Source organism: Eubalaena glacialis, chromosome 2, assembly GCF_028564815.1.
Source record: "Eubalaena glacialis isolate mEubGla1 chromosome 2, mEubGla1.1.hap2.+ XY, whole genome shotgun sequence".
NCBI classification, from domain to species: Eukaryota; Metazoa; Chordata; class Mammalia; order Artiodactyla; family Balaenidae; genus Eubalaena; species Eubalaena glacialis.
The window spans coordinates 153,870,022-153,893,021 of record NC_083717.1 but is presented as its reverse complement, the minus strand read 5'-3'; the positions used below and the strand labels follow the sequence as shown (position 1 = coordinate 153,893,021).

The following is a 23,000-nucleotide window of genomic DNA, read 5'->3' as shown; positions in this document are numbered from 1 at the left end:
TTCTGGGAAAAGGACATACAGATCTTGTTGAATGATCCCAGTTTATTAATCCCAACTCTTATTTCAATATCAATTATTACTTTATGGTTTACTACTTTACTATGGTTTATTACTTTACTTTATGGCATCAGTGTTTACTACCTTTCTACACATTTGTCATAATTTATAGAAGAGGCCCCAAAATGTACAATTACATATTTGATATAGAATTAGATCACTCAACATTTAAGGCATAGTCATTGTATGTTAAGTAATATACCCAGGGCTCTAGAGAGTTGCCCACCAAAAGAGCCGTGAAACAAATCCTCTACTTCAATTCCTTTTTTTTCTAGATGGCTGAAAATCTACACAAATGTCATTTCAAGAACAAAGATCTACAAGAGAAACTGCATACTGTTACGAGACAATATAAGATTGTCTTAAATGAGGAGGATAAAGTTTTTATGCAGAAACAGAAAATTTATTCTGAGTATGTTTCTATCCATAATCCATACATGACTCAACATGCTTTAGTTATGGGTTGCTTCTCCACTTAAGCTTATCCTAGTTTAAAATCTATTGATAACAATGAAATGTTCTTTACCCAATTGTAAATACACTCCTAATGTGCCTCTATATATACTGAATAATGCTTTCCTCATATGGGTCAGATCAAATCCATAAACTCCAAATCTATTATTTTTACTTCTAAATCAGATTCTTGAAAGAATAATCATGCTTTTACCCCATGAGACTGCCTAGAGAAACTATGAGATCTACCTTCATCAGAAACTGGCTTTGCACCTACATTTCCTTTCTCAGAAAAAGGTTTTGTCATTGACACAATCCCCTAACCCAGAGACTGGGAAATTATTCAAGGAAACCCCTATCTTTTACTAGGACTCCATTCAAGCACCAAGGCTTGTAAATTCCACCTCCCAAATATTTCTCAAATATATCCTATCCTCCTCTCCAACTCCACTCTTTTCACCCCTTTTAGCTTCTTTGGTTTGGCTTGCCTCTCATAAATTCTTCCCACTTTCTGTTTTACCACCCCTAACTTATCCACCTCCCTCTCACCACAATGATCCTTCTGGAACATCCCTCTGAGGTCATTCCTTTTTGTCAGTCACTGCATTGTTGTCAACTGGGTACAAATCCCTTTGTCCCACTGAACTATGAACAGATCAGAGCAGTTGCTCTGTCTTACTCAGCACTGTATCTTCAGGATCTTGTCCATTGCTTAGCAGGTAGTAGGCTTTCACCAGTGTTTTCCTAATGAGTATTACAGAATAACATCTTGCAAGTATGAGTTATATAAGTAGTAATACATTACTACACTCAAAGTTAAATCACATGGAAGTGTAATTATGGTGTCCAGGCCCACTTATGTGAAGCTGAATTTATGGTCACTGTTGTAGCATTTAGGATGCAGAGAGTTATTGCAATCATTTTGTCTCATCCAATTGAATAGCCTACTAATAGTATTCTTCAGGCAAAAACTTTCCTCAGATCCATACTAAGTTATCAGTTCGAGTCACAAAATGTGCTGATGACAAATAATTGTAACAATAAAACATTTACTACTGTTGTTGGTTTTTGTCTTCTTCAGCTTGGGCTACCATAACAAATTACCATAGACCGGGAGATTTAAACAACAGAAATTGATTTCTCATAGTTCTGGAGGCTGGACATCTGAGATCAGGGTGCCAGCCTGGTCAGGTTCTGGTGAGAGCTCTCTTCCTGACTTGCAGATGGCCAACCACCTTCTTGCTGTGTCCTCACAGAGGGGAAAGAGAGAGAGAGAGAGAGCTGTCTGGTGTCTCTGCTTATGAGGGCACTAATCTCACCATGAGGACTCCATCCTCATGCCCTCATATAAATCTAATCACCTCCCAAAGGCCCCATCTTCAAATACTGTCTCACTGGGGCCTAGGGCTTCAACATATGAATTTGTGGGGGGACACAATTCATTCCATAGCAGTTTTGAAGAAAGTGAGACACTTAGATAAAGTACTTCCTGTTACAGGCACATTCCTATCAATGTCTAGAAATTTGAACAAAATTGTAAACTTCCCATTATTCTCTCTGTAAGTTAGAGATGAAAAATAACCACTCTTTACAAAATGCCTCATGGGTGCCACTCACTGGCTTTGGCAATTTACATCTTGGTTAATCCTTAAAACCAGTGAGATAGGTATTATGATCCCCACTTTATGGATGGGGAAACTGAGGTTCATCCACAGGTAAAGTCTCTTTTCAAGGTCACACTACTAGGAAGAGGTAAACCACTATCCAAAGTCGGTCTGATTGATTCCTTCACCTTTTACAAAATAACAGAACTGATAAATTCATTAAAAGAGACACACCCACTCAGCAGGATAAAGTACTATAGAATTGTTCTTGTGGTTTTATGGTTACTATTGCAGTTAATGTTCCTTTCATAGCTTAGAGATTTTCATAAATTTATATTTAGCCACCACTAGCAAAAAGACTTTGTTTCTATTTTTACTAATTTATTTGATAAACAGTTCATGAACTGAACTTTCCAAACTACTTTTTAAATTCTTGTTTGTGGTTGCATATTTTCTTACGCTAAGGAGTTAAAAATGATTATTTCAACCTTAAGTATATGATTACTCTTTTTTCATGGTAGAAATCAGAAACAACTGGCATTTATAGCTCAGAAAGAAAACTTCCTATCAAAAAGAAAAGTAGACATCAAAAATATGGAAGAAGGACTTATCACACTCAATGAGCTTCATCGGTATGTTTGTTGCCTTTGAAAATTTTAATCTTCATTCCTCTACATTTATTTTTTAATAAATGGTAACAACAAATCTATGCCAGTTTCTAATATACTATAGAAAAGGAGGTTCATAATTGACTCTCTCTCTTTTACAGTCCAGAAAAGTCATGATCATCGAATCTTTGACTGAAAGGATAGACAGGCACTGAGTTTTACATAAGCTGCATCTAATACTTCTGTTACAGCCTTCACATTCCCCTCCATCCCAGATTCACAAGCACATCTTCCATCCTTAATTACCAATTACCCCTAATTCAAGAATCTTTATTGGCTTTCTAAATTATACATGGCAGCAAATCAGAACTCAGTCTAGAACCCAGAGTTCCTCACCAATTTGTTGACCTTAACCCTTCCTATGTCACAGTGTTATTTCCCTTCATGTCCTCTGTATGCAGCAAGTTTGCCTTAGTCACAAGAGTCCTGACTTGCTGCTCCTTTCCTCTGTTTTTTTGCAGATGATGATGTCCTTTCCTTGGTGAGATTGCACCTCCATTCTGGCAATCCATGTTCCTCCCTCTATTAAACATTATCCTCTAATAACCTTTCCTCAACTGCCTCGCCAAAATCCGTTCTTCCCTATCCTTGGCTTCAATACTTGCAAAATCAGTTTGCACTTGCAAAAATTGTAATTGTCTTTCCATTAGTCTGCCACTAAAATCTTTAGTTGTTTCACAAGGTTTGTTTTGTCTCCCAATTAGATGGTAGCCTTATTGTGCGTGTGAATTATACATAAAGTCTACTATACATTTTAACAGCTCCCACAAATGCGAAATCCAATATATTTTTCCTGTTTTTAGAGCAACAAAGGAAGTATATCAGAAACAAATAAAAGTCCTGAACGATAACCTGGAAAGAAAAAATCAGAGATGGTAAAAAAAAAAAACCTCATTTATATTATAAGTAGTATATGTTATCTTTTTAAAATTTGATTTTATTTATTTATTTTTTATACAGCAGGTTCTTATTAGTTATCTATTTTATACATATTAGTGTATGCATTTCAATCCCAATCTCCCAATTCACCCCCCCCCACGCCCCCTCAGCTTTCCCCCCTTGGTGTCCATACGTTTGTTCTTTACATTTGTGTCTCTATTTCTGCCTTGCAAACCAGTTCATCTGTACCATTTTTCTAGATTTCACATATATATGTTAATATTCAATATTTGTTTTTCTCTTTCTGACTTACTTCACTCTGTATGACAGTCTCTAGGTCCATCCACATCTCTACAAATGACCCAGTTTCATTCCTTTTTATGGCTGAGTAATATTCCATTGTATACATGTACCACATCTTCTTTATCCATTTGTCTGTCCATTGTATATATGTACCACATCTTCTTTATCCATTCGTCTGTCGATGGGCATTTAGGTTGCTTCCATGACCTGGCTATTGTAAATAGTGCTGCAATGAACATTGGGGTGCATGTGTCTTTTTAAATTATGGTTTTCTGTCAGTGTATGCCCAGTAGTGGGATTGCTGGGTCATATGGTAATTCTATTTTCAGTTTTTTAAGGAACTTGCATACTATTCTCCATAGTGGCTGTATCAATTTACATTCCCACCAACAGACCAAGAGGGTTCCCTTTTCTCCACACCCTCTCCAGCATTTATTGTTTGTAGATTGTCTGATGATGCCCATTCTAACTGGTGTGAGGTGATACCTCATTGTAGTTTTGATTTACATTTCTCTAATAATTAGTGATGTTGAGCAGCTTTTCATGTGCTTCTTGGCCATCTGTATGTCTTCTCTGGAGAAATGTCTATTTAGGTCTTCTGCCCATTTTTGGTTTGGGTTGTGTGTTTCTTTAATATTGAGCTGCATGAGCTGTTTATATAGTTTGGAGATTAATCTTTTGTCCATTGATTCATTTGCAAATATTTTCTCCCATTCTGAGAGTTGTCCTTTTGTCTTGTTTATAGTTTCCTTTGCTGTGCAAAAGCTTTGAAGTTTCATTAGGTCCCATTTGTTTATTTTTGTTTTTATTTCCATTACTCTAGGAGGTGGATCAAAAAAGATCTTGCTGTGATTTATGTCAAAGAGTGTTCTTCCTGTGTTTTCCTCTAAGAGTTTTATAGTGTCCGGTCTTCCATTTAGGTCTTTAAGCCATTTTGAGTTTATTATTGTGTATGGTGTTAGGGAGTGTTATAATTTCATTCTTTCACATGTAGCTGTCCAGTTTTCCCAGCACCACTTATTGAAGAGACTGTCTTTTCTCCATTGTATATCCTTGCCTTCTTTGTCATAGATTAGTTGACGAGGTATTTGGGTTTATCTCTGGGTTTTCTATCCTGTTCCATTGATCTGTATTTCTGTTTTTGTGCCAGTACAATATTGTCTTGATTACTGTAGCTTTGTAGTATAGTCTGAAGACAGGGAGTCTGGTTCCTCCAGCTCTGTTTTTTTCCCTCAAGATCACTTTGGCTATTCAGGGTCTTTTGTGTTGCCATACAAATTTTAAGATTTTTTGTTCTAGTTCTGTAAAAAAATGCCATTGCTAATTTGATAGGGATTGCATTGAATCTTTAGATTGCTTTGGGTAGTATAGTCATTTTCACAATATTGATTCTTCCAATCCAAGAACACGGTGTATCTCTCCTTCTGTTTGTGTCATCTTTGATTTCTTTCCTCAGTATCTTATAGTTTTCTGAGTACAGGTATTTTACCTCCTTAGGTAGGTTCATTCCTAAGTATTTTATTCTTTTTGTTGCAATGGTGAATGGTATTGTTTCCTTACTTTCTCTTTCTGATACTTTGTTGTTAGCATATAGGAATGCAAGAGATTTATGTGCATTAATTCTGTGTCCTGCAACTTTACCAAATTCATTGATTAGCTCTAGTAGTTTTCTCGTGGCATCTTTAGGATTCTCTATGTATAGTACCATGTCATCTGCAAACAGTGACAGTTTTACTTCTTCTTTTCCAATTTGTATTCCTTTGATTTCTTTTTCTTCTCTGATTACCATGGCTAGGACTTCCAAAACTATGTTGAATAATAGTGACGAGAGGGACATCCTTGTCTTGTCCCTGATCTTAGAGGAAATGCTTTCAGTTTTTCACCATTAAGAATGATGTTTGCTGTGGGTTTGTTGTATATGGCCTATATTATGTTGAGGTAGGTTCCCTCTATGCCCACTTTCTGGGGAGTTCTTATCATAAATGGGTGATGAATTTTGTCAAAAGCTTTTTCTGCATCTATTGAGATGATCCTATGGTTTTTATTCTTCAATTTGCTAATATGGTGTATCACATTGATTGATTTGCATATATTGAAGAATCCTTGCATCCCTGGGATAATTCCCACTTGATCATGGTGTATGATCCTTTTAATGTGTTGTTGGATTCTGTTTGCTAGTATTTTGTTGAGGATCTTTGCATCTATATTCATCAGTGATATTGGTCTGTAATTTTCTTTTTTTGTAGTATCTTTGTCTGGTTTTGGTATCAGGGTGATAGTGGCCTTGTAGAATGAGTTTGGGAGTGTTCCTTCCTCTGCAGTTTTTTGGAAGAGTTTGAGAAGGATGGGTGTTAGCTCTTCTCTAAATGCTTTATAGAATTCACCTGTGAAGCCATCTGGTCCTGGGCTTTTGTTTGTTGGAAGATTTTAAATCACAGTTTCAATTTCATTACTTGGTCTGTTCATATTTTCTATTTCTTCCTGGTTCAGTCTTGGAAGGTTATACCTTTCTAAGAATTTCTTCCAGGTCGTCCATTTTATTGGCATAGAGCTGCTTGTAGTAGTCTCTTAGGATGCTTTGTATTTCTGCGATGTCCACTGTAACTTCTCCTTTTTCATTTCTAATTTTATTGATTTGAGTCCTCTCCTTCTTTTTCTTGATGAGTCTGGCTAAAGGTTTATCAATTTTGTTTATCTTCTCACAGAACCAGCTTTTAGTTTTATTGATCTGTGCTATTGTTTTCTTTGTTTCTATGTCATTTATTTCTGCTCTGATCTTTATGATTTCTTTCCTTCTACTAACTTTGGGTTTTGTTTGTTTTGCATTCTCTAGTTCCTTTAGGTGTACGGTTAGTTTGTTTATTTGAGATGTTTCTTGTTTCTTGAGGTAGGATTGTATTGCTATAAACTTCCCTCTTACAACTGCTTTTGCTGCATCCCATAGGTTTTGGATCATCGTGTTTTCGTTGTCATTTATCTCTAGGTATTTTTTGATTTCCTCTTTGATTTCTTCAGTGATCTCTTGGTTATTTAGTAACGTATTGTTTAGCCTCCATGTGTTTGTGTTTTTTATGTTTTTTTCCCTGTAATTGATTTTTAATCTCATAGCATTGTGGTCAGAAAAGATGCTTGATATGATTTCAGTTTTATTAAATTTACTGAGGCTTGATTTGTGACCCAAGGTGTGATCTATCCTGGAGAATGTTCTGTGTGCACTTGAGAAGAAAGTGTAATCTGCTGTTTTTGGATGGAATGTCCTATAAATATCAATGAAATCTCTCTGGTCTATTGTATCATTTAAAGCTTGTGTTTCCTTATTAATTTTCTGTCTGGATGATCTGTCCATTGGTGTAAGTGAGGTGTTAAAGTCCCCCACTATTACTGTGTTATTGTCAATTTCCTCTTTTATAGCTGTTAGCATTTGCCTTATGTATTGAGATGCTTCTATGTTGGTGCATATTTATTTATAATTGTTATATTTTCTTCTTGGATTGATCCCTTGATCATTATGTAGTGTCCTTCCTTGTCTCTTGTAAGATTCTTTATTTTAAAGTCTATTTTATCTGATATGAGTATTGTTTCTCCAGCTTTCTTTTGATTTCCATTTGCATGGAATATCTTTTTCCATCTCCTCACTTTCAGTCTTTATGTGTCCCTAGGTCTGAAGTGGGCCTCTTGTAGACAGCATATATATGGGTCTTGTTTTTGTATCTATTCAGCGAGCCTGTGTCTTTTGGTTGGAACATTTAATCCATTCACATTTAAGGTAATTATTGATATGTATGTTCCTATTACCATTTTCTTAATTGTTTTTGGTTTGTTTTTGTAGGTCTTTTTCTTCTCCCACTTAGAGAAGTTCCTTTAGCATTTGTTGTAGATCTGGATTGGTGGTGCTGAATTCTCTTAGCTTTTGCTGCTCTGTAAAGCTTTTGATTTCTCCATTGAATCTGAATGATATCCTTGCCGGGTAGAGTAATCTTGGTTGTAGGTTCTTCCCTTTCATCACTTTAAGTATATCATGCCACTCCCTTCTGGCTTGTAGAGTTTCTGCTGAGAAATCAGCTGTTAACCTTATGGGACTTCCCTTGTATGTTATTTGTCCTTTTTCCCTTGTTGCTTTTAATAGTTTTTCTTTGTCTTTAATTTCTGTCAGTTTGATTACTATGTGTCTCAGTGTGTTTCTCCTTGGGTTTATCCTGCCTGGGACTCTGTGCTTCCTGGACTTGGGTGACTATTTCCTTTCCCACGTTAGGGAGGTTTTCGACTATAATCTTTTCAAGTATTTTCTCGGGTCCTTTCTGTCTCTCTTCTCTTTCTGGGACCCCTATAATGTGAATGTTGCATTTAATGTTGTCCCAGAGGTCTCTTAGGCTGTCTTTATTTCTTTTCATTCTTTTTTCTCTATTCTGTTCCGTGGCAGTGAATTCCACCATTCTGTCATCCAGGTCACTTATCTGTTCTTCTGCCTCAGTTATTCTGCTATTGATTCCTTTTAGTGTATTTTTCATGTCAGTTATTGTATTGTTCATCTCTGTTTGTTTGTTCTTTAATTCTTCTAGGTGTTTGTTGTTTAATTCTTCTAAGTCTTTGTTAAACATTTCTTGCATCTTCTCGATCTTTGCCTCCATTCTTTTTCCGAGGTTCTGGATCATCTTCACTATCATTATTCTGAATTCTTTTTCTGGAAGGTTGCCTATCTCCACTTTGTTTAGTTGTTTTTCTGGGGTTTTATCTTGTTCCTTCATCTGGTGCATAGTCCTCTGCCTTTTCATTTTGTCTGTCTTTCTGTGAATGTGGTTTTCGTTCCACAGGCTTCAGGATTGTCGTTCTTCTTGTTTCTGCTGTCTGGTGGATGAGGCTTTCTAAGAGGCTTGTGCAAACTTCCTGATGGGAGGGACTGGTGGTGGGTAGAGCTGGTTGTTGCTCTGATGGGCAGAGCTCAGAAAAACTTTAATCCCCTTGTCTGCTGATGGGTGGGGCTGAGTTCCCTCCCTGTTGGTTGTTTGGCCTGAGGTAACCCAGCACGTGAGCCTGCAGGCTCTTTGGTTGGGCTAATGGTGGACTCTGGGAGGGCTCACACCAAGGAGTACTTCCTAGAACTTCTGCTGCCATTGTCCTTGTCCCTGCAGTGAGCCAAATCCCCCCCCCCACCTCTGGAGGAGACCCTCCAACACTAGCAGGTGGGTCTGGTTCAGTCTCCTATGGGGTCACTGCTCCTTTCCCCTGAGTCCTGATGTGCACACTTCTTTGTGTGTGCCCTTCAACAGTGGAGTCTCTGTTTCCTCCAGTCCTTTTGAAGTCCTGCAATCAAATCCCGCTAGCTTTCAAAATCGGATTCTCTGGGAATGCCTCCTCCCATTGCCGTATCCCCAGGTTGGGAAGCCTGATTTGGGGCTCAGAACCTTCACTCTAGTGGGTGGACTTCTGTAGTATAATTGTTCTCCAGTTTGTGAGTCACCCACCCAATGGTTATGGGATTTGATTTTATTTGATTACGCCCCTCCTACCATCTCATTGTGACTTCTCCTTTGTCTTTGATGTGGGGTATCTTTTTTGTTGAGTTCCAGTGTCTTCCTGTTGATGATTGTTTAGCAGTTAATTGTGATTCCGGTGCTCTCACAAGAGGGAGTGAGTGCATGTCCTTCTACTCTGCCATCTTGAACCAATCTCAGTATATGTTATCTTAATTAACAGTGCCCCAAAGTTGGAAGGATGTCAGAGTGCTTGTTGCTTGCTAGAGTCCAAGGAAATTATTTTCCCAAATGAAATTGTGTGAGTTTTCTTGGATCTAGATGTGTTTGTTAGTTTGATTTTTTTGGCATTGAACAGAAACAAAGTTTTTCATTCCAATCATGTGAAGTCACCAAAGAGTAAAATTGCCAAGATGTGCAATGCCTCTTTGCTCATCCATGCTCCTATGTGTACCAGTAAGGAAGGTGATGTGCAGGGACAGAGGAGAGTGGTTAAGTACACAGGCTCTACAGATGAACTACTTTGTTTGCTCTGCCTCTTATTGGCTCTGTGACCAGGGCTAAGTTATTTAATAATCTCTCCGTTCCCATCCGTATAAAGTGAGGAATGATAGTAGCACCCGCCTCATAAGGTTGCTGTGAATGGTAAATGAGATGATCAATGTACAGTATGTAGCTCAGTGCCTGGCACCTAGAAAGCACTTGCAGAAACATAGCTATATTTTATTATTGTTGTCATTATTATAATATTATTTTTAAGACTCCAATTGCACATTTTTACTCTTCTCTAGTTATATAGCTTTTTTATGTTGTAGTGGAGAGAAAAATTTGAGAACCTAGAAGCTTGAAATTTCTTACTTTGAGTAGTTTAGGTAATTCTTTTACTATTTCTGTCTGGGACTCTTCTTTTTCAAACAGCCCTGAGCCTTCCCCATTTCTCTCCTTTACCTAGAGGAGGCAAGCTCTAGGTAAAGTGTGGTTTGTCCACTGTCCTGTTGGATGTACTGACACAACTTAATGTGAAGCAACTTGCAGAGATGGCATTGAGGCAGTTAATGTTTTGTCTTATTTTTTCAGCTAACATGTCTAGTCTACATCATCAATGGCACAAACAATTTTATATAAACATAGTAGGATTTGTTTTGTTTTGAATTCCTTCATCTTTTCAGTAAACTGTGATGTCAATTTGATGATAATTCTTTTTGTTCTAATCTCTAGTATTATAACTCAGTGGAAAATAGCTTGTTTGCTAAAAAAACATGCACGTTGGACCAACATAATAAGGGCTGAAACACAAGAAATTATAGATAAAATTCAGGATGCTGAACTTAGACGCAGTGAATTATTACAAGAGGTAAAGGAACTCAAGGAACTTAGTATTTACTCCCTATATTGCATGTCAGTAATTCTTCAGTATTTCATTAAACCTTACCTTATTAAAAGGTATTTTGCTTTCTGCTGATTTCATGTTTAGAGTGAATTATGTAACTTTCTTGAGAAATGTAGCCAATTGCTGTGTATTAACTATAGGAATTTAGCAAAGTAGCAATTCTCTCCGGAATATGCTTTTGAAGCATGTAACTGAAACTTGAAGATAGTGTTTAGGGAAACTATCTAAAAATAAGGAGACTAAACATCATTTATTTAGCTCCTATATTTATCCTCTGCCTACCCTCCATCCCCTACTACTCCCATTCCCCATTTCCTCATGTCATTTATAGCTATTGTTTGGTGAAGAAATTAATCTCCGGAGGGAAAAAAAGATCCCCCTCAGTGGTTACTGAGAAATAATATAACCTGAAATCAGAGCCAAGTCTCATGCACAGAAATATTAATTTACATGGCTGTTTGAAAATGTTAATACTGACTGCTACAAAACAAATGATAAATCCTCATTTATTTCCCCTAATTAGACCAGTTTCAGAGAAAATGAAATCAATGAGTTTTTGGCACAGATTAAACAACTTACATTAGAATTAAAACAAGAGGAAGAGGAATTTGTTGCCAAAGAAAAAAAGTTAATTCGAGAGTTGAGCAAGTATGAGGTAAATTTTATTTTACGTCTAAGAATAATTTTAGATGGTGATATGCAGGGGAGGGTGTATTTCATGCTATTTTAATCAGTTAGAGGTAAAGTAAATCTTCTAGTATAAACAAGACTACAATTAAATTCTGAATCTTTCTTCTTTTTCTAAAAAAGAAATAGAACAACAAATATGTTTTCAGTTAAAAAAAAAAATCACACACTCCAAGTTTTGTGGAAGTGCTGGCAAAATCCATGGAGACAGGTGGAGTGTTGGGTAAAACCATGCAGAGCCGGAACAGGAGAGGCTGGAGAGAGTAATGAAGGGTGAGGGAGACCAAGAAGGCCAATCTCAGAAGTCCTCCTTAAAGACAGGGCATGGCACTGACCTGGGAACTGCCAAGGGCTGATCTGAGGTAGAATAGAGCATGGATGATGGGGGAAGTGGAGAGAAAAGTCACTGCAAGGACCCAGGAGGCCCAGAGTGGCTAGGTCTCTGGAAACACAGCAGAAAACAAACCTTTTCAAGGTGATGGTGTTACCTTGATAGACAAGGGCATGTTTCTTGGAGACCACCATTGGAAGAGTAGCTGAGGAGAAAAGAAATGGTAGCAGAAGGCTTCCTGAACTTGATTCAGTTTGAAGAGGGGAAAAAAAGGCCTGACTACCCCAAAGAGAAGCTTTATTTGAAGGCAAGGGAGTAGGGAGTCCTTACATTTCAAAGTTTAGATCTTACCCTGGTCCAAGCCCACTCTTCCTCCCACCACACACACCCTGCCACGTCCTGCAGAAACCCTCTGCAGATAACTGGTCCCAGAAAAAGCCAATTCTTTCTAATGTAAATAGCAAAAAAGAAGCAGATATGTCTTCCATACAAAAATACTATGAGAAAAACCAGTGAAGGGGCAATGAAACTTTCCAGCAAATGAAGAACGCTCAGAAAAATGGTGCTGGAACAGATGAAAACTGTGACTCAACATCCCTCCATGAATTCAGAAAAAAATAATTTCATAGAAGTGCCAAGGAAGATTAGCAATATGGAAATATAGGAACCCAGGGAAGAGACGTCAGAAGGGGATGGCCAGAAATAGGAAGAGGGGAAATGGGAACTGGCACAACTCAGGGAACAAACCAGGGAAAGAAAGCATTGCACAAACCTATACAAAATTAGAAGGAACAGAAGGAAGAAGCAAGGCGGAAAGCATTTCTCCATTGGTTGTAGCATGTGTGGGTACCCAGTATTTTTCTAGATGCTGAAAAACAGAAATTTTTAAAAAGGGGGAAAGAAACAGAAGCCTTATGAAGCTTACATTCCAGTGGGGTGGGGGAGATTGAAAATAACAAGATAAACAGTAGAACATGTAATATATTCAGTGGTGATAAATGCTCTAGAGAAAATAAAACAGGGAAGTGGGATAGGGTGAGTGTATGTAATGCGGTCTGTGTGCCATTTTAAACAGGGAATCAGAGAAGGGTACAGCCCCAAAGGCTATGAGGACGTGTGATGTGCAGATATCTGGAGAAGGTGGCTGCAGGCAGAGGACATGCTGAGCATGCAGGTTCTGAGGCAGGACTGTCCTATTTGAGGAATGACAAGGAGGCAGTGTGGCTGCAGCAGAGATGGGGGAGAGTGCTGGAGGTTCTAGGGACTCATCTTCCAGAAGCAGATGCTGACATGGAATTAGGAGTGCAAAGGTTTATTAGGGTGTAATGCCTATGAAAGGACTGGGCAGGGGCCATTATGTAAACTGCAAACTCTCTGGGGAACTCCAGAGCAAGGATTGTCCATTAGAAGAGGCCTACCTTGGGCAGAAAGGGCTATACCCTTGTACCATCTCTTTGCTCACACAGTTAGTTGGAGGCCACCCCTCAAAGAGCATGGTCTTGGCTAGATAGCCAAGGCCGCTCTGAAGGAGCCAACCACACTGGAGGCTGTCAGCTAACCACACTCCTTGCCACAAGACAGTGAATTCTTCCTTGAGGGTAGATCTAAAAGGGGCATCCCCAGGCTTGCCACACCTTGTGAGAACTTTGTCTTTCACTCTGCATGGGCTGGGAAGCCAATAGTAGGTTCTGAGTGAAGATTATTTATTCTGAAATAATCTGATTTTCATTTAAATAGGATCACTCTAGCTGCTATGTTGAGCAGAATTTAGGAAAGCACTGGTGGATGCAGAAAGACCAATTAGCAAGCTAGAGCAATACGCCAAGTGGTTCAAGTAGCTTGAACCAGAATGATAACTGAGGAGGCGGTTGGAAGTAGTCAGCATCTCAGACGTTTTTTGAAATAGAGCTGACGGAGTTTACCAGTCGTACTTCATGGTAAACGAATGAGGGCAATCCTCTTAGAGTCAGGAATAAGACAAGGACACCATTTAACATTACATTCAAGCTTATACAATGAAATTAGGCAAAATAAGTAAATTAGAAGTATAAGACTGCAGATGAGAAAATTTCTGCAGACAGTCTGCTTGCCAGGCTGTGTGCTCCCTGCAGGACTCTGTCCACCTGTGCCTCATTTACACAAAGTCATGGACAGATGGCAGCCTGTGCGCCATTATTAGAAATCCCTTTTCCCCTTGAAAATCATCATCAACAACCCTGGGCACATTGGAATCCCATTTCTGCCTTTAGTTCAGTGGCATGAGGAGCCCAAAATGGAGAGGAAACACCCTCAGATTTTGGATTATGGAACCATTATTGTACCCTTGATAGAATCATTCTTCTCACCAGTAATAAGATCTCTGGACTGACAGAGCCCAAATTCACAGGGAGGGAAAGCAAAATCATTAGGTTTAATAGTGAGAAGGTCCACTGCTACTTGGGCCCCTGACCCAAAATTCCCAAGGAAAACAGCCCTGAATATTAGTCACTGGTTCAGAATGTAAACTTCCAAATCTTGAGAGGTGTTTTCTTCTAGGCGGTGCTGTGACTAAGTCTTCTATAGACTTGGCTCCGATACCCAGGGGCCTCCGCTACAATGTTCCTATCAGAGCTTGCAAAGCCTTCTGCATCACTCTGATCTAGCACTGACACATTGATCACGGTTGGATCTGCTGGGTCCTTCAGCCCTGTATCTGGCAAGGTTCAGTCAGAGAAACAGAGCTACCAGGAAAGGGGTTTATTAGAGGATTTGACCTTCTGCCATTGTGGGAGCTCGTTATGTAGTCTAGTGAGTCTTTCAGCTTTACATCTGGAGCCGGGGCCCAAAGGCAGCAGGGTAGGCAGTTGGGAAGGAAAGATGGGCAGGAAGTGGAGAAAGCAAGGTCAAACTGGAAGTCGCAGGATGAGCGGAACTCATGAGCTTGGACTGGTACCTGCATTGGCCTCTCTCCTTTCCAAGGCTTCAACCCCCAGAAATTGCAGCAGAAGCCGGAGCCTTTCGTCACTGGGCTACATATGCACGTGGCTCAGGACTCAGGGAAGCTGAGGGAAGATTTGAATGATCTGAAGAAGCTGTGGGCCTGACAGGTCACCCAACTCCAAGAAGCTGAGCCAGCAGACACCACCTTGCCTGAGCTGCAGCAGCATCTGATACCCAAACCCTCACTCCAAGCATAAAGCAAGAGCGTGGTTTCTTGTCAGGGTGGTGCTGGCAGCCGCAGCCTTGTGCAGGCAAGGGGAATGAATGAATGCATTCACATGCCTCCTTATCCCCCCAGGCCATTCTTTTTTACAGAATATAGTATAGATATGGGTTTCTTAATACTGCAGTCTGGAGAATTTACTCCTGATTCTGCCTAGTAATATTTTTATATTACGGTGTTTTATGTATGTTTTTGTCTTTCTGTATTATTCATAAGGATTCTAATGGTAATTTGGAATGGGACAGCATATCACTGTATTAATTAGGGTGCGAGCAAGGTGCTCTATCAAAGAGATGCCAAAATGCAGTGAACATAAGCAAGACGTGAACTAAAGGGTTAACAATCCTCTATCCTTTACTGGGAAATTGACCTTGGCGTAACTTTCTGGCTCTTCCCCTAGTAGCCTGATAAAGGTGGATTATCAGTTGTATAATCAGGCAACATTGCTTATATAGAACAACCCTTTATTAGTATGCTGCATCTTGACCAGGAGAATAACTAGTGGGAAACCAGAGCATTGGGCTTTCCTGGATTTGGTGCCTCTTTTAAATGGGCATGTCCCTTGTATGGACCTAGAAGGTATGCCCAAGAGATGTTGGTTCCAATTTAAACATGGGGCTTCTAGGCCAGGGAGTCCTTCACATCTACCCCTGTGGATCTCCTTCTCTTGCACTAAGTTACCGCTTTGGTGGCGTCATGGAAACTAGCCTCTGGTAGGCTATGTTGTGAGGGCATCTCCCGCTGGGGAAGCAAGCATGTCTGGCATTGCTCTGCTGGCCCTCAGGGTTTCCTTTAAATTATGTGTGTATGCAACTTAGATAAAAATAAAAAATAAAAATAAAAGTTTTTAAGAGTAAACTGGGTCAATTATGGCCAGTTTAAATCTTTGAGTCTGAGTATCTATTTAAGACAGATACTCAGATACTTCTGACATGGTCATTACAGAAGAGAGATGTTGATTTCTCTTTCCTGGTATAGGCTGAAGGGAAGGGGTGGAGGGCTGGAAGGGTAGCTCTGCCACCCTCGGCATGAGACTAACATCTGTGGGTCCAAGTGGCAGCTTCCATTCTCATCCTCTTCCAGCCAGGGGAATGAGGAAGGACCCAGGGGTCACATACCCCTTCCTGTTGCAGGGTCAGGACCCAGAAATGACACACCCCACTTTCGCTCACAAACTCATTGGTCACATCCACCTGCAAGGGAAGCTGAGAAATCACTCTAGTTGGCAGCCATATGCTCAGCTAAAACTCAAAGTGTCCTGATATCGAAGGACAGGAGAGTGGATAGTAAATGTCAGTTGGCTGTCTTTGCCTTAGTCACTATTTTAAATCCACCCTGACTTTCTAAGAGAGATTCAACTATATTCCACTTGAAACTAAATAAAACCTGAGTTTGAATAAATAAGCAGGCATTTTCATGTTTTGCTTTCGGCACTTTTAACCCATTTATTGTAGTATCATATCCATTTATTTCTACCCCCTTCCCATTTCTTACTTACATCCACATTTCTTAGAGCTGGTGTATATTTTATTTTGTGCCTGCTTTTGTTTTGTTTTTTTCATAAGATATCAATCAAGAGAAAGTTTCTCAAATATGTTTTTGGGGTACACATTAGGTAGCAGTAATAGAACCATAGCAGTACAGCTATAGAACTGAAAGGATCTTTGGAGAGCCCAGTGAATTTAATCTCCTAACAGTATAGATTGCCAGAGAATCAGTGAGTCAGCCAACAAATATTTATTAAATATCTAGTATGTGCCAGATACCTTTCTATGCACCTTAGGATAAGAGGAGTCCAAGACAGACAGAACTTTCCCCACCAAAGAACTTACCTTCTACTCTAGAATACTGTGTGAATTCTCCAAAATCATACCTCACAATCAGCTTTACTGTCTTTAAAGCAAAGATTCGCTGAGGAAACACAAATTAACAAAGAAAAGGAAGGTGAACTAGTCGAGTGTCTTCCACAGCTTCAGGTGGCAGAAGAAGAATACATGGACAAAAACAGACAATTTGAAAATCTCGTTGATATTCTTAAAGGTACATATGAAGCACTTAGTAATTGAACTCAAGCCCAGGTAAGGATTTCACTGTTGTCTGCTAACACAAAGTGGATCATTCATCACAAGCCAATGGTGAAATTCTCCCAACTTCTCCCATCACCTTTAACTCTCTATTCTCTAGTTTTTGCCTCTTCTACTAATTTCCTCTTCTCTGCACCACAATCTTACTGTTAACTCTTGTCAAATTTCTCCTTTTCTCTTTTAAAACTGTTTAAAATTAAGAATTAGTAGCAACTATATTTATCGTTTCTCTCTGTACTTGGTAAAGGTAGAACCAACTCCTTTATCTCCTGCCATGTGGAAAATTTTTTGTTTCTTAACATGAATTTACAGCTTGACTTTAATCATTTTCCAGCTATGACTTTAATCATTTATAAGGTATGTACTCCTTAGATTTTTTTCACTAATCTTCCCCTAAGGCAGGGATAGATAACAACTTGTCTCAGATCTGGGGGCTTCATAGAGAAGATGAAATGTGTCTGAAAGTATGCATATTTTGTGTTTTATTACATGGCACACCATGTGTGTGTTTAATATAAAAAATAATTATTTTCTCCACAAAAATTGGATGTGGTCATCTCACCCTGAACCCCAAATTTCACAGATCCAGATCCATCCCTAGAGGTGTGAGTCTTGTTTTGAATTTGGGGAGTAAAGGATCATTATCCAAGGATTTAGGTTATTAATCAGGACAACTTCTAGGACTTCTATCTTCTAGATGATGGAAGAAGTGCCATTGGAATCAGGCCAGGACCAAAATTACAGAAAATTTGCACATTTTTTACTGGAATGGGAGTAAAAAATGTGCACTGTGGTGGGATTGACCAGCTGGTAAAGATGAATATGGGGATAGGAGTTAAAGCAGTGTGTCAAAACAGGGTAGTCATATGGAAACCCAATATGGTCAAATGTGAAATAAACAGATATTCAAAGTTAATAGTGGTAATTTTCAAGGAAGGTGGATTTTTAAGAATATAAGAATATTATAAGAAAAAGTACCTGGGTCTGGTTCCCATTCCTCAGTTGATTTTCCACTTTTGCCACATTTTCATTTAGTCAACTCAGTTAGGTTTTCTTGTTTTTTTACCACTTTTACCAAGACTTGCAACATATATGTACTCCGTTCCCAATTTTCTACTCCCCTACCCTTCCTTCATCCTTTCTTGCACTGGGTGGAGGATATAAGAAACACTATGAGTATAAAGATAAGAAATATATTGCAGTATATTGCAGTGTACTGCAAGAACTGATTCTCTTAAGTCAAAGAAAAGGGATAAAATACTGAAGAAAGTAGAGAAAAGAGAGGAAGGCAGGAGAAAAGAAGGAAAGGGGACATAAGAGCAATGTACTTCAGAGAGTAGGAAAATATACTTCACCTGCCAGGAGTGAGACTTACAGAGGGTAGAATATAAAGGCTCAGTACACATAAAGAATAATGTTGTGACTTGTGATTAAATATGATGGATAAAACACATGCATCTATCTTTGCTCCCTAATAAAACTTCATAAAATATGTGCAAAAGATTTATTTAAAGATATAAACCCACAAGTACAAAGAGACTGGCAGAGAAGACATCAACAGATAATAAATAACAGCAAATTGTTGGAAGGTGTAATTGGATAGAGGTATTAGCAGAAAAAGAAGTTTAACTAGCAAGTGCTCACAGAGAAGCATAGCATGAGGACAAGAAGTTCTCTCCTCAGGACCAGGGAAGTCTTGGACATTGGAGGACAGGGATACTGTGAAGCCTGAGATGAGTCATGGGGCTGAAGATTAGCTGAAAGTCTTTATAGCGAGCAGTTAGACCCCCAGGTCAAATGTCCTCTTCTGTGCCACTGACTGACTACTCCTCCACAATGCCAGAAGAGAAATTGGGCAAGAGGGTTCTAAACTTCAGGATATCAGATATGGCTGAGGGCAGAAGACATGTGCTGTTCTGAGACCCCCTTCCACTGCTCAGCTTGATGAAGGCTGCCAGCCAGTTGTGTTATAACTCTTCAGTGATCCCTTCCCCACCCTGAAGATGGTTGGATTCTTCCCCAAGGACACTGAACAGTTTCAAAGAGCTCCACAGAATCTAACATTTGAGAGCCCCCCAACAAAATGGGTGATCACTTCCTGATCACTGTACAGTGAAGTCCACCCAGGAACCAAACCTTTTAGTCCCTCACCCTTAAGTAGGATTAGATAGTCAAAGATCACCAGACATCTCAGGAAAAACTCCAGCATGAATGACATAAACTAAAGCAGATAGAAAAACAGAACTTGGTGGAAACATAAACACAAATAACATAAGAATACTTTTAAAGATAAATTCTCAGGGAGTATATATTCTCTCTATATTATTATATATAATACGTATATATTCTCTGTATAGTGTTCAGAATATATGTTCTCTCTAGTATAGAGAATATATCTTAAAGTACATTCTTAGAGAAATAAAATAAGATATTGCATTTATGAAGAAAGAACAAGATGCTTAAAAGAAAGAACAAAGAACAAAAAAGAGCTCTTAAAAATAAAAAATATAGCAACTAAAAATTTAAAATTCAGTAAGAGGATTATAAGAAAAGTTAAGGAAATCTCTCCAAAAATAGAACAAAAAATAAGGAGATAACAGGATAAAATGGTAAGGAAATTATAAAACTGTTCTGAGGTGTCAAATATCTGACTAACAGGAAGGCCAGAAAAAGAGGCCAGATAAAAAATGGGAAGTATAAAGTTATCAATGAAATATTACAAACATATTTCTCAGAACTGGAGAATATGAACTTCCTATTTTAAAGGGCCTGAAAGGGCCTTAAAGGGCCTGTCAATCCCCAGTACAATATATGAAAGAAAAGACACTAAGCTACATCACTGTTGGATTTCAGGAGAAAAAAAAAAAAGAGAAGATCCTAAAAGCTTCTAGAGAGTAAAAGCAGATCTCACACAAAAGATTAGTATCAGAATGGTCTCAAACTTCTTAACATCAATATCATAATAGAATTTAGAAGACATTGCCCTCAAAATTTTGAGAGAAAATAATTTCCAACATTAGATACCCATCCAAACTACCAGTCAAGTATAGATTTAGAATAGAGATATATTTAGATATACAAGATCTCATTTACTCTGTCTCAGGAAGCTACATAAAATTTGCTTCAACAAACAGAGGAAATAAATCAAGAGAAAGAAGAAGGTATGAGATTCAGAAAGCAGGAGGTCCAACCTGAGAGATGCAGAGGGAAGTCCCAGGAGGTCAGCTTTGCGGCAGGACTAAAGAAAAATGTACAGAAGGTAGTGGGAGAGGGTAGAGAAAGGGAACTGATGGATTACCTAACGTGTTTGACCACATGGGAAGTAATGTTCAGAAAGATTTTACAATTCTGTTATAGATTTTGATATGAATTAATGACATGTACATGGAAAACTAAGCAATTTTTTTAAAAAGTGAGGTTATTTTTACCTCCAGGAAAAACAAGAAACTATATAAGAAAGGAAGTGTAATCATACTACACTGTTTGTCTCATCAGTGAATAATATTTACATTGTCATAATGTTCCAAACAAAATTCATTTAAACAAAATCCACAACTTCACGAGGAGGTTGAGGGAGGGGACATGGAGGCTGCGGGTGTGGGCGGGAGGTGTAGGGATGGGGGTAAGTGGGCTGTGTCCTCCTCTACTATGTTAGGAAGCGAGCAGAAGAAGTTAAGAAAGAAAATAAAGAAAAAAGTTTCTTAAAGAAAAAATTTTAAGAAAAAAAATATTTAAGAAAATGTAAGAGGAAAAAGTTAAAATGAGTTAAAAATGGTTGATTCTGAGGAGTCAAACACAGGGGTGGATGCAGCATTGGGGAGCACCTGACTTCCAGTTTTTGTTATAAGCCTTATAATAGTGTTTGGCTTCTCAAACCAGGCATATGTCTTATTGTGATTATTGTCTTTTAATTAAAGAACATTGTAGGTGGTTATTTTTTTCTCTCTCTCTTTTTTATAGCACAGAAGCAGGAGCAGAATTTACTGAATGATCACATTTCTCAATTGTCAAGAGACTTTTTAACATACCTTAACAACACGGTAAAGAGTCAATGTATTCATTCTTTTTTCTTTTATTAGAATATTGGTATATACAGACAGTGATACTTACCTAGCACGTTAGAGTTTTCAAGAAATTCACATTTTTTAAACTTACCCTGTTAATATCAATGTTTTGAAATTTTTAGTCACAACATACACATATGTATATAGATATATACATATACACACATATATATACGTGTGTGTGTGTGTGTGTGTGTGTGTGTGTGTGTGTGTGTGTATGTAGAGAGAGAGCAACTTCAGAAGCAATGAACATGTAACCTGGGACTTCCCCGGTGGTCCAGTGGTTAAGAATTCACCTTCCAGTGCCAGGGGTGCAGGTTCGATCCCTGGTCAGGGAATAAGATCCCAAATGCCATGCCACGTGGCCAAAATTTAAAAAAACAAAACAAAACAAAAAACTGGAAAATGACTGGGGAGGATTCAGTTTCCTTATTTAAAAGGTAGAGATTGGAGTATGCTTCCTAAGGTTCTTTTCAGATCTGTTATTCTGGTAAATTCCTATGAAGACAAGGATAAGTGGGCCAAAGTTGTGGGTGTGGAGGGGGTGAATGAAATGGGAGCAAGTGAATAGATGCTACTACCTTTTCAAATTTTATAATCAATACTTAATGATAAACATATGTATGTGGAGTTGGTTAATTAAAAATAAAACATATTCTTTGAGAGTCACTGATCTCAAAAGTAACTTTCAGTGCATTATGGAAATAGAAACATATGAAGGGGAAAATTACAAGTAAGTATACTATATATATAATTCTATATTCTTTATAAGATGCTGCTAGGGATGATTATACAATGTACAAAGATAATGTGATTTATAGCAGTATAATAATAGAAAACTGCCTAGAGAATTCAGTTGAGAAAACTGTAGAGAACTCTGAAAAATCCAGAAAGTAATATTCTTCTTCTTTTGAGAAATATTAAGTCCTCACTGAAAGAGCCTCAATAAATTCCACTCCCTGCTTCCCCATTTTTGCCAGGTAATTGTTCATATGTCAAAGTATATTCTATTTTGTGAAATTGTCTCAACAACTTAACTTTGGCTCTTAACTTGGGATCCATAGACTCGTTTCCCGGAGTCCATTAGCTTTGGAGTTTATATAAAGTTTTTCAAGGGAAGGTGTCCATAACCTCTGCTGATGGTCAAGGAGTTACAGTTGACCCTTTAACAACATAGGTTTGAATTCTGTGGGTCTATTTATATGCAGATTTTTTTCAATGAATGAGTACTACAGTACTACGCGGTCTGTGGTTGGTTCAATTAGCGGATGTGAAACTGGGGATACAGAGGACCAACTGTAAAGTTACACGCAGATTTTTGAGTGGAGGGGGTTTGTGCCCCTCACCCCTGCATTGTTCAAGGGTCAGTTGTAATTAGAACCCCTCTCTGAATGTGGTCCAGGCAAACTAATACACTGGGGCCCTGCTAGTTGAACTCTATGCAATAATTGTGGGTTTTATGTTTGAGCAGAATAAAGTGAAGCAAGAATTAAAACAATTAAGAGATCACGAAAGCCATAAAATCAAAGCTCATTTTGAAGTTCTAAAGCACTTAGAAAATGAAATCTATGTACATGATCTAAAAACAGATGATTTGCTCCTGGAAAATAAAAGATTAAAAGAGGTAAGTTCAAGCGCACTTCACTTTGCACAACGGTCTTTGTTGATTGTCTGCACCTGCACTAGTTATGAGAGAAAAGGAGAGAATAACTCTTAAAACTTTTTAAGTGAAACTTAAAGTACACACAGAAAAGTGCCCAAATCATAAGTGCACAACTTAATGAATACACTGGGTAACCAACACTTA

General features: G+C 38.4%; 1 protein-coding gene across 1 annotated transcript in view; it reads left to right on the top strand.

The window, feature by feature from the left end:
• Nucleotides 1-23,000, top strand: part of CCDC175 (coiled-coil domain containing 175) — a 62,913-nt gene that overhangs the window by 31,962 nt on the left and 7,951 nt on the right. Inside the window, exons 9-16 of the mRNA XM_061181482.1 lie at nt 333-469; nt 2,636-2,746; nt 3,586-3,657; nt 10,654-10,789; nt 11,349-11,480; nt 16,947-17,085; nt 21,090-21,169; nt 22,665-22,817. Coding sequence (XP_061037465.1) covers nt 333-469; nt 2,636-2,746; nt 3,586-3,657; nt 10,654-10,789; nt 11,349-11,480; nt 16,947-17,085; nt 21,090-21,169; nt 22,665-22,817 — 960 coding nt within the window. The remainder of the gene's footprint in view (nt 1-332; nt 470-2,635; nt 2,747-3,585; nt 3,658-10,653; nt 10,790-11,348; nt 11,481-16,946; nt 17,086-21,089; nt 21,170-22,664; nt 22,818-23,000) is intronic.